We start from the raw sequence: 14,273 nt of genomic DNA on the forward strand, positions 1-14,273 counted from the left end.
TTGAAACAGACTTTGATGGGTGTTCCAAATCGGAAGTTAGACGGGACCTGGTCGGATTTGGATTTCACCTACTCTGGAGCAGATTTAACGAGGTGCATCTGTCCAGGAAGCGAATCACATTAAATTTAGCCCCTAGAATCCACGTCAGCTAAAATACCCATTCAAGTCTTATGGTCATTCCAGATACGTTGAACAATTCCGCGAAAAGTAAAATTTTGTTGCGTTAAATGGAGCAGCGCAACCATCTCAACCGTCGGATCAAAAAATAAAACAATTTCTTTGAACCATTACGTGAAAAGTAGAATTTTGGTTGTGCTAAATGAATCAGCGCAACTATCTGGCTACTAGTTAGCATTATAGATATATCTGGAGAGAGAAGTAAAAGAGAAGAATAGGCAACGTTTTTTTGTCTAATCTAGAAGCAAAACTAACACCATAAGACTTATCCTTAGACTCGACCATAGTTAGTAAATTCGCGAATTATTCTCGTATAACTCACGAATCCGCCTGTACCTATCGAGTATGCACGTATCACCCATACGTCTGAATCCCTGCTTAGTTTTGCGAAGGAAGACTTCCTCGTTATATGGCATGAGATCTTTAATTGCTCTTAGTCAAGTTGTCACAAAAGGACGTGCCAACGAGCGACGTCTCCTACCTATAAAGCCGTTGCGAGTTAGCACTTTCATCCTAAAACGAAGCGTATTTGCGGATTACCGAATTATACGGTTCGTATAATACTTTTCCACGTTATCACCAAATTATCATTCTTTGTTATATTTTTGACATTTAAAATCTTAAATACGCCAATATAAGTCCAACACCACCAACGTACATTTATTGTCGATTATATTACACGTATCATAAGTATAGTTCATTCAAATCATTAAATCATAGTATATAAGGAGAGACTACGTTAAAATACTTTGATGATTAATACATATCGAATTTTGTTTGCCGAATTCATATTTCCAAAAACGAATTATACATGTAATTATGCCGTTTCGAATTATCTCTCATTCACAAATCGTTGGCCAAATAGTGAATCGAATTTACATTTCGTCAAAATGAATAATACTCGTACATTTACAGTCCCGAACTTTTCACGTACCCCGAACTGCTAACTAGGGGCTAGATCTTTTGAGTTTGGACTAAAACTATTTTTGAGCAAATTTAGTGGAGTGTTTCTATCCAAGACGCGAATTACATATTACCTCGATTTTAGAAAAAGTGATATTTTTACTTTTTCAGTGGACTTAGATTAGACCTATTCTTGTCTAGATTAGACCTCATCTGGAGAAGATTTAGTGGGGTGGGTCTGTTCAGGAGGCAAATCAAGTGCTACCTTCTTTCATGAAAAGCGATACTTTGCTTTTTCTTTAGTTTAAAATGAACTTGTTCGGGTTTGGATTGGACATGTTCTGGAGCAGATTTAGTGGAGTGGGATGTTAAGAAAGCAAATCTCATATTACTTCCGTTTCAGGAAAAGCTACATGCTTAATTTTTTTATTGGAGTTTAGACTAGACCTGTTCGGGTTTGGATTAAACTTGTTCTGGAACATATATAGTGGGATGGTTTTGTCAAGGAAACAAATCACATACTACCTTTGTTTTAGGAAAAGAGACAGTTTTACTTTCGTATAAGAGTTTAGACTCAGACCTTTTTTCGAGCGAATTTAGTGGGATAGGTCAATCCATGAAGCAAATCACATACTGCCTCTGTTTTAGGGAAAAACTATTTTTCTTTTTCATTTTTTCATTGGATTTTAAACCGGACCTATTCGCATTTGTATCGGACTTGCTTTGGAGAAGATTTGGAGGGTGCGTCTGTCTAGGAAGCAAATCATATACTACCCTTGTCTCAAGAAATGAGGTACTTTTACTTTTTCATTTGAGTTTGGACTAGATTTGTTCGGGTTTGGATTTGACCATTTCTTAAGAAGATACAGTGGGGTGGTTCCACCCAAGAAGCAAATCACATATTACTTTCATTTCTCGAAAAATGATAATTTTTTTTATAGGAGTTTAGAGTGGACCTGTTGAGGTTTGATTGGACCTATTATAGAACAGATTTAGTGAGGTTGGTTCTGTCCAGGAAGTGAATCAAATAGTACTTATATTTCAAGAAAAATGATACTTTGCATTTTCATTGGAGTTTAGACTGGATCTGTATGGGTTTGGATTGGAGCTGTTCTTGAGAAGATGTAGTGGGGTGTATTTGTCCAAGAAATGTATCACATACTACTTTTGTTTCAGGAAAAGCGATCATTTATATTTATCGAAGTTTAGACTGAACAGTTTCAGGCTCAGATGAGTATATCCAGGAAGCGAATCATGAATATATTACCTCATTTTAGAAAACCTTTTACTTTTCCATTGGATTTAGATTAAATTTATTCGGGTTTGGAATGGACTTCATATAGATCGAGGAGATTTAATGAGGTGGGCCTGTACTGGAGGAGAATCTCATATGGCCCTCTTTCATGAAAAGCCATACTTTTACTTCTTTATTGGACATGTTCGGGTTTGGATTGGAGATGTTCTGGAGCAGAGTTGGTGGGGCGGGTCTATCCATGAAGTGAATCACATACTACATCCGTTTTAGGGAAAGCAATATTGTAATTTTTTCATTCTTATACTAGGTTTGTTTGCGTTTTGATTTAACCAATTCTTAAGCTGATTGAGTAGGCTGGATCTCTCTATGAACCGAATCACTGACTACCTTTGTTTCAAGAAAAATGATACTTTTATTTATTTTTTATTGGAGTTTAAATTGGACCTGTTTTGGAACAAATTTAGGGGGCGGGTCTATCCATGATAATTGTTCGTGCAAATCCTACAATCTGGCATATGCTCTTAGGACATCCCAACAACAGTGTTTTTCAGCATCTTAAATAGAATCGATCTTTTGATTCTAGTTCTTTTTATCATTCTATTTGTCCTAGTTGTGTTGGTGCTAAACATCTTCGTCTCCCCTTTCAATCTAGAGCTACTTATTCTAATAAAATTGGTGTTGTTATTCATTCTGACTTATGAGGTCCTGCACCTTTTAATTCAAATTGTGGTTTTCGCTATTTTCTCTTAGTTGTCGATGAGTGCTCTCGTTTCACATGGATTTATTTTCTGTCTAATAAAACACAAGTATTTCGTTGCTTTCTTAACTTCAAATCTTTGATTGAGACACAATTCTCTACAACCATTCAGATTCTCCAAACTGATGGTGGTACTGAATATGCTGAGCCATTAAAATCTTACTTATTTGAGAATGGTATTATTAGTCAATCTTCTTGTCCGAGCACGCCTCAACAAAATGGCATTGTTGAACGTAAGATACGACATATCACTGAGACTGGTCGTGCCTTAATGATTCAAAGTGGCTTTCCTGAAACTTTTTGGGCTGAATTTTACGCTACAGCTGTTTATTTGATCAATCGATTACCTACTGCTGTTTTATCGAATCAATCTCCGTATTCTATTATGCACAATCGCCTTTCGGACTATGATTTTTTGAAAACCTTTGGTTGTCGTTGTTTTTCTCTCTTGACTCATTTTGGAAAGAACAAAATTCAACCTAAAACTCTACCGTGTGTATTTATTGGTTATAGTGATCGTCATAAAGGTTATAAGTGTATTGAAGTTAAGAGTAATCGCATTTACATATCTCGTCATGTCATATTTGATGAGTCTATTTTTACGTATGCTACTGATGCTGGTGTTATATCTCCTGTTCTCTCTTCAAATCCTTCCACTGCTACCATCTTAAGTTGGCCCAACACCATCTACGTACTCATCTAACTCCACCATCGACTTCTCCTCCTACTGTTTCTATAACTCCACTTCCCAGTCAACATCCATATTCTAACTTATCTTCTCCTTCACCCGATTCCACAGCTACACCAACTTTTCACACTTCGTCCTCTTTCCATGCTTCGTCTATAAATCCCAGACGACTTTCTTTCTCTACTGATGATGATTCCTCATCTCCATCATTGTCTCCTGTTTCAACTTTATCTTCTCCTAGAATTTCCAGTCCTTCATCCACTTCATTATCCTCATCTAAAGATCCTTCCTCTACTCAGTCCACATCTTCAGCAGACTTGCCAATTGTACAGGAGGATCCTCAGTCGATTCCTAATGCACATCCCATGGTTACAAGGCTCAAGGACCATACTATTCAGCGTAAAAGTTTTAAGGGATGCTTTTCTAGTACATATCCACTTTTACCTTGTTTTGCAGCTCACTATGATTCTCTCCCACCTGAACCGTCTTGCTTTACTGCTGCCTCAAAATTTTCGGAGTGGTGGGCAGCTATGTTTGAAGAATTCAATGCGTTACTTCGCAATCGTACTTGGTCTCTCGTTCTTCGACGTCCTGGAATGAACGTTATTGGTTGTAAGTGGGTTTATCGAGTCAAGCAGAAGTCTGATGGCTCCCTTGACAGACGCAAAGCTCGCCTCGTTGCTAAAGGATATTCTCAACAACATGGGATTGACTATGATGAGACATTCAGTCCCGTTGTTAAACCAGTTACAGTAAGGTTAGTTCTCAGTCTTGCAATTTCTTATGGCTGGCCACTTAAGCAGTTGGATGTTAAGAACGCATTTTTACATGGTTCTCTTGATCAAGAAGTATATATGAAACAACCTCAGGGGTTTAAGGATCCACGTTTTCCAAATCACTTTTTCTTGTTGCATAAGGCTCTTTATGGATTGAAACAGGCTCCTCTTGCCTGGTTTCATCGATTTGCTACTTTTCTTTTGCAGCTTGGTTTCAAATCGTCTCAATCGGATGACTCCATGTTTATCAAGAAATCTGCTACTAGTATAGTAATTCTATTACTGTATGTTGATGATATCATCTTGACTGGTAGTGATATTGCTGGTATTCAGTCTCTGCTTCCACAACTTCAAACTGAGTTTTCTATGACTGATTTTGTATTCCGCGATTAAAAATTATGTGGCCACTGATACCGTCACGGAGAACTTCTTTTTGGAGCGTTTTTTTGGTGAAACTGATACCATGCATTTTTCTTTTGGCGAGATGACCATTATCACTGAAGATGTCCAAAGGATAATAGGTCTAGAGGTTCTTGGGAAAGCCGTTAAGGTAGGAGATGACTCTAAGGACCTTGGATGGGACAAGATCTATGAGCTGACTTCTAAGTTGTTTGGATGGGACAAGGAAACCACTTTGGCAAATATGTACAAGACAAAGCGTTCCCAAGCAAAGACCATCACATTCGTCAAACTCGTTGAATTTTTTGGGAACACGAAGAACAAGGAATTGAATCCCGAACAAGTTCAACAAACTGTCGCTGCTTATATGTTGTTCATCTTGGGCTCCGCTATATTCCCTGACGCTAATGGTAACAGGGTGCATATGAACAACCTACAATACTTGGATCCGTTGGAAAAGGTTCATGAGTATTCATGGGGAAATGCTTTCTCGGCACATTTTTTGGCAGAAATGCGTCGAGCTTCAAAGGCTTACGTCCGTTAATTTAATGGGAATTTCATTGTAATTCAGGTATACTAAACTACTTTTTTTTTGATTGTTTTCATTAAATCTGTTAGTTTCCAATTATTTATTTTCTTATACATTTCATTGGAACGATCTTTCATTGGCGTAGGTATGGGCTTATGAACACTTCACAAAATTGTTCATACGGTATAAAGGATTGGAGGTTGTCCCTGATTATCCACAGAATAGACCTCTAGCTCAGAAATACTTCTTCAAGAATACCCCAAGGCCCAATAACAAGAAACAGTTATTAGCAATGAGATTGGCTTTGGATTCGATGGCTGCTCAAGATGTTGTGTTTGACCCATATAAGAATGCCAGAGGAGTTCACTTCGAAAGGCGTGACGATGTTTCATTTTACAACGGACCGTTATTTCATCCAAAATGATTTGTTATGCACAACCCTCGACGTGTAATGCGTCAACTTGGGTACAAGCAGAAATATCTCACGGATACATCTTATCAGAAATTCTCTCATGACTTTCCTAAATGCCAATAAAATGAGAACAATAATCTCATAGTTTACGACCCCTTCGCCTTGGAATCTCTACACTTGCACTGTCTTTGATATGTGATGGGAGTCCGTACTTCCTTGGCCTACCCCTTCGCCTTGGAACTAAAACTACATCAACTTTGATATCACTTGGGTTTGTTACCAACTTTGCCTCGTCACCTTGTTGTTCTATGTCACTTGATGATGATACCTTTGGAGGCCTACCCCTTTTGTTTGGAAGCTCCGCTAGATCGACTATGGGTATGGCTTCAGAATACGCACCTTGTTGTTCTTTGTCATTTGATGTTGATACCTTTGGTGGCCTACCCCTTTTCCTTGGAACCTCCGTTAGATCGACTATGGGTATGGCTTCGGAATGCTCACCTTGTTGTTCCTTGTCACTTGATGTTGATACCTTTGGTGGCCTACTCCTTTTCCTTGGAACCTCTGCTAGATCGACTATGGGTATGGCTTCGGAATGCTCACCTTATTATTCTTTGTAACCTGATGTTGATACCTTTGGCGGCCTACCCCTCTTCATTGGAACCTCCGATGAGTTGTCTTTTGGTGTGGATAGGGAATCCTTCGTTTGTTGTTGACTTGATATCGGTTCCTTCCTCGACCTACCTCTTTTGTTTGGAGCCTGCGCTTCCACGAACCTTTGTTCCAAAATCTCACTTGCGGTTAGATCTCGTTTCTTACTTGCTGCGCGTTCTTCTTTACGTTGAGTCATTCCTTTCAATTCTACCATTTGTTTTCTCCTTGACGTTTTAGTTTGGGGTCTACCTATTGGATCTCCCTTTCCTGGCTCTTCGCTTTGTGTGATCCACGGACGAGTAATTATCCTTAGTTGGCTCAACAAGACTTGTCGGCTTACCGAGGTGCCACGTGTGTAATCTTCGTAGAATTCCTTTGCTTCGTTCGTATCCCATGAAGATTTCCCGGGATCTCCCGAATGAGTAGGGTTGAAAGATAGGTTCTTCCAAAACGGATCAATAACCTCAATAGGTATCACTTTTTCATACTTCACAAGCATATGACGACACGGAAGCCCCAATGAGGACATGTCGGGACAAATACACACATCACCCGGTTTTCCGTAATTTTTCTTATATTCAATTTGTCTCATCATATGTTTTATTGCCCAATGAGAGACGTTGAATTCTATTCCTTGGAGCAACTTACGGTAACGAAGAAACATCATATGTTTTATGTGTCTGATTTGATATCAATTATCAATTTTATTGGTACCCTTTTTTGTATTTATTTTTGTATTTTATGTTTTTGTAGGTGTTTTGGGAGAAATAAAATTTTGCAGAGAAATTGGCTCGAAAAGCGATTTTACACTCCATGAGAAAATTACTATAGGCACCCAAAAATGTCTTAAAGGAACCCCAGAGCCTAGTTAGAAATTCGGGACACGGAAAAAAGTTCACGACGACAAACGTACGAGTATTATATGATTTCCAGTCATTCGGATTTGGTCATAAAGTCAGTCTATGGTGCAGAATACGACAGTAGTTCGGAACGACATATGTACGTGTATAATTCCTTTTAGACATATGAGTCCCAAACGGAAAATTCTAATAAATAGAAAGTTTATTTTCATGGTTACATTGAATCAGAAATATGATTTAAACTAAGTTTTATGTGTTATATAGATAATACATTAAAAATATATAATAACAAGCAAAATAGCTCAATAACTCAATGGTTACAATCTTATTTGGCAAATTAAGGGTCATGAGATCAATTCCCTTTCCTAAGGTTCAGTGATAGTTCGAAAATATTATTCGAACTCGATCAGTTCGAAAATGTTCGCGAATAATTTGTCGAATTATTAACTTGGCCGCGGAGGAGTGATAAAAGCACCCCGAAAATTGTATATCTTCCCTCTATTTGGGTCAATCCCTACAACATTTGTATCTATTTTGAAAGATTCACAATAATCTTGGAAAATCCATACCTATCTTCCAAAATTTGTGTCTATCTCGGAATATCTTTTCATATCTTTCAAGATTCGTGTCTATCTCCAAGTGACTTCCAAAATAAGTCTTTGAGCTTCAATAATAAGCCAAATAGGGTTTGTTTAATAAACCAACACCGACTGGGCTTCCAAAATAATCCAATTGGGTTTCAATAATAAGTCGTGGGTTTCTTTAATAAACCGAATGGGCTTCAATAATAAGCCACGTGTTTCTTTAATAAACAACTGGTCTTGTTTATTAAACCGACTGGACTTCAATAATAAAGCAAGAGTTTCTTTAATAAATCAACCGGGTTTCTTAAATGAACAGACTGGGCTTCAAAAATAAACCATGTGTTTCCTTAATAAACCAACTAGGTTTCTTTAAGAACGATTTTTTGGGGACCATGGTTTTTTTGGGGGACCATGGTTTTATTTTGGGTAAAGACATTAGAAGTAAATCTAGGTCACCCCTTATCTGGATATTTATATTAATACCTAAATTACTCTCCTGATTAATTTTGGGTGATGATTAGTTAGTGTTGATAATAGTTAGTGTAATGATTAGTAAGATGATTAAGTTAAAGATAATTAGTGAGATTAAAAAATCAGATGGTTTTTTTTAAAGAAGTAGAATTATTGAGAGAGTAAAGTTAGAGAAGATGAAGAAGGAAAACATGAAAAACGATGGATTTTACCAACCACAACCGGAGGAAGGTATTTGGGTACCCAGGTGTGCTCCAAACTTAGATAATGTTGGTTGAATTGCTCCAAACTTTCAAAAAAAAATGAAAACTTTTATGTAGATTTAGGTCAGTTCGGTTACCATATGTCAAGAACATGTAACTGAACACACTTAAAAGTGTAGTTCGGTTACGTTTTCCAAACATGCAGGTTACCGAACTCGCTCGTTAATGGAGGTTTTGGTCGTACAGTATAATGTTCGGTTACGTAGGATAAAATGGTAGGTAACTGAACTTTGAACTTAACAATTTATTTGGGTACATCTTGTGTGTTCGGTTAGTTCGCAAACTTCAACGCAACCAAGTTCCCAACCGAACTTCAGGTTAAAAGTAACCTAGTGTTAGAAGTTAGGTTGGTTCGCAAACTTCAACATATTTTGCGAATCAACCGAACTGGGCTTATATATGCATATATGCAATTAGGTAAACGTTCAGTTACTACGAAATTTATTTCTTGGCGAATTAGGTAGAGTTCGGTTACGAAGTTTCAAAGGTAGAGTTCGTTTACAAAGAAAACTTAACATTTTTGCGAACGAACCGAACTTGTGGACTTCTCATTATTTTCGTAAATTAAAGTTCGGTGATATCCTTATTTTGCGAAGGAACCGAACTTATGGACTTCTGTTGTTCTAATAACAGAAGTTCGGTTAAAAGTATTTTTTGCGAATCAACCGAACTCTATTAGCTAAGTTCGGCTACTTTGTAGTTTTAAAATTTTTTGCGAAAAAACCTAACTCTATTGGCTAAGTTCGGTTATTTTGGAACTTAAGATAGTGGTCACAATAACACAGTTCGATTAGACTGTTTTGTTTTTTTTCGGTTCTAAGGGTGGAGTTCGGTTACTTTGTAGTTTTAAATTTTTTTGCGAAACAACCGAACAGAGAGTTCGGTGACTTAGTTTTAAATCCAATAGAACCGAACTATTCTTCGTGTTCTTCATTTTCAAGAAGTTCGGTTAGTAAACTAGGGTTTTTTGGAAATCGGTCTAACCGAACATGGCTCTGTAACTCCTACTAAAACCCTATTTTGATGATTTCTATTCGATTGAAGCAATCAAAATCAAATTAAAGTGAAGGGTTTGTTGGAAAATACCTCCGGAGTGGTCCCATGGCAGAATCAGGCTGCGACTGGCGTCTTTTATACTCGATAAAATTATCATATAACAGAACTTAATTGTGATTGCATTGATGTTGTTACATTTCTTAAATAGGCGGTGGTGGTGGTGGTGGGAGGAGGTGGTGGTGGTAATCGGTGGTTGGTGGTGGTGATAATCAGAAGTGGTGGTGGTGGTAATCGGCGGTGGTGGTGGTAATCGGTGGTTGGTGGTGGTGATAATCGGAGGGGGTGGTGGTGGTAATCGGCGGTGGTGGGCGGTGGTGGTGGGAGGAGGTGGTGGTTATATATGTATAGGTGGTTATTAGGTTGGTTTTAAACTAAATTAGGTTAAGGGTAGGTTAGTCATTTCAACGTTTTAGGACACCCTTTATCACTATAGGGAAGGTGACCTAGTAAAATCATGGTCCCCTCAAAAAACCATGGTCCCTAAAAAATCATTCTTCTTTAATAAACCGGCTGGGTTTCAAAAATAAATAAATCAGACTTTTATAATAAGCCATGAGTTTCTTTAATAAACCAACCTGGTTTCTATAATAAATCATGGGACTCCATCATAAACCAAATAGGCTCCCACAGCTAGGCGAATGGATAACTTGTGTGGCATGCACGTGCACCATTTTAAATGGTACAAACACACACAATAACGATAATCACCAATATCCAATGGTCGTGGAAATCAATGATCTCTAATAATACTCCTATTTTTATACATCATCGCATTCGGGTTATTATTTAGATTGATAGAATCATTGGTGCTGCCGAGTTTCAGACTCAGCTCAGGTCATTAATACTATTTTCTGGAAACTTCATCACTATATTGCAACGACAGTAAGCTCACGTTGCTGGAATATTTCCACACCGACCTCTTCAAAAATTGTTTTAGAATTTTTGCATGTCATACAGTAGGAAATGGCATATGCAGCCCATTTTTTCAAGGACCTATGCGGTTGGAGATATTGTATGATCAAGTGGTCTATACGGTTTCACGCCCAATGGTAGAAAGCCTAAATTGGGAGCCATGCCCATGCATATTCTTGTAAAATAGGCAAGTCAAAAATTGTTTACAACATTAATAATTAGGCTTCAAATAATCAGAGATGGATTTTAGCGGAAAAGTCTTTTTTAAAGTTATTTTGCCGTCATTTGTGTCATGGCTAAGGTTCAAAGTTGTTGGGACTCGGGAGGGTGAGAAATACCAATTATTGGGACACTTTTATGAATAAGTACTCATTTTCAAACTTTTAAAGCATCTCTGAATCTGAAATAATGAAACTCCTCTTGGACAAGTTATAACGCCCAAAGTTGTACTTCTCATTCTTATTCAGTTTACTCCGATATCTCATAGTTCCATAAATTTTGATCTAATCATACAAACTAGATAGTGATTTCGGTATAAGTTTATAATTAATAACTAAAATTGATGAAGAAAAACTGGTGTGCGACACACCTTTTATAAGCGCATATATAGATAAGGAAATTAAAAGATCTGAATCTCATCACAATCGCTGGCCACTCATGTCTTGTGACTTTGTGATCCTATATGAAACTCATGCACTTCATGGATGCAATTTAAAAGGCTAATCTTGTATTAATACTCGGTTCATACCCCTTTCTAAAGATTTCGAGTTTTGGGAATAGAACCAAATAGAAAAAACGATCAACCTTACATACGGAACTCCGGAATGAACAACCACATTCTATTCATCTGTGCTATAATTTTCCATTTTGCATTTCCAGAAAGAATTAGTATGTCAGCCTTATAAGCCAACGTACTATGACTAGATTGTCCACCTTTCAATTCTCAAAAGGGAAAGCGAAGTTTCACATTCAAGTTATTTATCAAGTTGGTTACATAATAGAGGCATGTTTCATGGTGTATTTTCTTAAATCAATTTGCTATCAGTTGGAAAGAAGTTTTATTCCAACCACCTTGAGGAAGCTAGATGAAGGTGTTGGAAGTGTTTCGGGGTTGCTGCTTTCTGCTTCCCTTTTTGTTTTTAGTCAATCTTTGTTAGAGTTCATATATCATGTACGTACTTTGAGTCTTTAACCCTCTTTCTATAAAAGTTTAATTTATTGATAAAAAAGAAACCCTAAAAGTTTACACTTGACTGAACGCTAATTTACAACAAAGGTTGATGCTTCAAACTTAGAAACACTGATCGAAATGGAAGAAATGACATTTTCATACAGGACGACAACTACAACAAAAGATACGACTAAATTTAACATGTTCTAAAGCAGAAATATAAGCATTTATTTTTTCTTACAAAACATCATGGATTCATAGTTGTGGGCACCTTGGACTGAAAAAGCTTGAAAGAACCATAGAGTTTAGGATTTCGATCATGGAACCAGGTTTCATGCATCGAGGAGTCTTGTACTGTGCAACTGATGAACCTTGGTTGATTGCATGATCCATCAGCTTACAAAACGTTCCTATCTCTACAATCTTTATCTCTAGGGGTCAAATTAATTTCTTGTTAGTGCGCATATAACGATACTCATAACCGAGGAATTCTTCCATTACCAGACAACATTCCTCAAGCACTTTCTGAGGAATTACGGCATTGTTATTGTTTCCCTGAAGTTCCCAATAGAGCACATAGTAGCCTGGAAAAGTTGATGTATCAGGAAAACTAGTGTATTCAACAAGAGAGACATTAGACATAATCATAAGATGGTCAACTCCTTTTTTCACTGCATTTTGAAGCTCAGTTTCGTTTGTCTTGTCCATATCAATGCTTAGAACTACATTTCTTCTCCGCATGAAATTGAACTGAGGAGCATTTTTCTTGAACCCAGCAACTCGTAGCACGTCTCCAACTCTATACCGATAAAGTCCTTGCATAATACATAAGCGTAAGATCAGCACGTACTTGACGAAATAGTGTGTAATCAAAATTCTTGAATATCATCAAGTTACCTGCATAATTGGTGACAACAAGCTCATATTCTCGTCCAAGCTCAACCTTGACGAGATCAACCAGTTCTGGATGATGTTGTTTTTTCTCCTGGTTGAAGTTGTCCTTTTGATTATCATCTTCCCCGAGTATCGAAAAGAACTCAAAATATGCCAATGTAGGGATAAGGGTGTAAGAAACTTCAGGTGGCTTAGTTAGAGGGTCAAGGTTTATACCTAAGAAGCATTCTGAACATGCGTACATATGGCTAACAATGGGAAGACCATTACTATAAAAATCAATGTTATCGATGTGATGAGACATTGTCCCAGTAATGATGGTGACGATGCACTTAGCATTAGGCCATAACCTAGACATTATGCCTTCCCATGATGAATCTCTCTTACACTCATTCTCGATGAAATCAGCAAGTTTGGGGTTGTCTTGACTAGTATTTTCATGACCGCTTTTCTCACCGATGGGTCAGTGATTTTAGGGTGGTCTTCTGCTATAGTTCCATGTCGGATATCATCACATAGAAGGGTCCAATGTTGCTGTAAACACTTAACGGCTACCATAAAACCCGAAGCGAAAGCGAATCCTAGGCGAAGAACTTGTTTGTTTTGATAGAGGCCACAAAGTAATTGAGAATATAGACTTTGATGAGTATCCTCATATAAAATGGTTTCTATTGGGCTGGTGTAATTAATATTACTAGACAAATTTCTGGAGGTTTTGGCTACGCTTGTAGATACTAAAGATGATATTATTCCTCCTGGTTTTTCAGTACATGGACATACAAAAATAATCTGCATCGCCTTTCCATTGTTTAAACCAGGAATATGCTGATTTAAGACCGGAATTAAGAGGGAGCAGAATTGTCGTGATTTCTCAGCTTGTTCTTCTGTTGATGGTATTAATTTACTCATTCCAGATGAAGTTCCCGTGCTACGGAAAAACTGAGAAATAGGCGATTTGCAGAGAGTAGATGAAATACTATTACCTTTAGCGATGAGCAGATCAATGTCAGGTTTTATATCTTCATATGTAACCACGGGCATGATTATCTTAAATGTCTTACAATATGTTTGTCCGTTTAAACCATGTCTTTGTAAGCAGTCGACTTGAGCATTACAAGATAAGATTTCTGCGAGAGCTTGATTTTGAACTTCATCGGCATTAATTGTAATTTCTTCAATGAATTGAAGTGCTTCCTTGTTCTTCTTATCATGGTAATGTTCATCAATAGTATCACTGCAGTTGGCAATATTACTGTTTTCTGCAACAGCTATGGAATCATCTATTGCATCCGGTATATCCATATTTGTTTCTGATGAACAGATTGAGAAAAAATAGATGATACTAAGATCGGTGAATGAGTTGATTAATAAAAATAGAGCAGTTAGATCTAATTTGATGCTCTAATATCATATCTAATAGCAGTATCAAGCTCATCTGTCTCGTCAGACGAATGTAATATTCCTGTTGCAACCACTTTTGGAAGGTGTACATCTGACATGGGAAACATGCAG

The 14,273-nt window shown here is 37.4% G+C and overlaps 2 protein-coding genes across 2 annotated transcripts; both read right to left on the reverse strand.

Annotated features, from left to right (window-relative positions):
* Positions 1-12,305: 12,305 nt before the first annotated feature.
* LOC113352824 (indole-3-acetic acid-amido synthetase GH3.6-like) lies at positions 12,306-13,119 on the reverse strand. The gene is made up of 2 exons (XM_026596592.1): positions 12,765-13,119; positions 12,306-12,682 (listed from the first exon to the last, which is right to left on the reverse strand). The coding sequence occupies exons 1-2, from the start codon at positions 13,117-13,119 to the stop codon at positions 12,306-12,308; spliced, it is 732 nt and encodes a 243-aa protein (XP_026452377.1).
* Positions 13,119-14,063, reverse strand: LOC113352825 (indole-3-acetic acid-amido synthetase GH3.5-like). Its single transcript, XM_026596593.1, has one exon. It carries the CDS (start codon positions 14,061-14,063, stop codon positions 13,119-13,121), a length of 945 nt encoding a protein of 314 aa, XP_026452378.1.
* Positions 14,064-14,273: the final 210 nt, after the last annotated feature.

The sequence above is a fragment of the Papaver somniferum genome, chromosome 2 (assembly GCF_003573695.1).
Source record: "Papaver somniferum cultivar HN1 chromosome 2, ASM357369v1, whole genome shotgun sequence".
In the NCBI taxonomy this organism is placed as follows: Eukaryota; Viridiplantae; Streptophyta; class Magnoliopsida; order Ranunculales; family Papaveraceae; genus Papaver; species Papaver somniferum.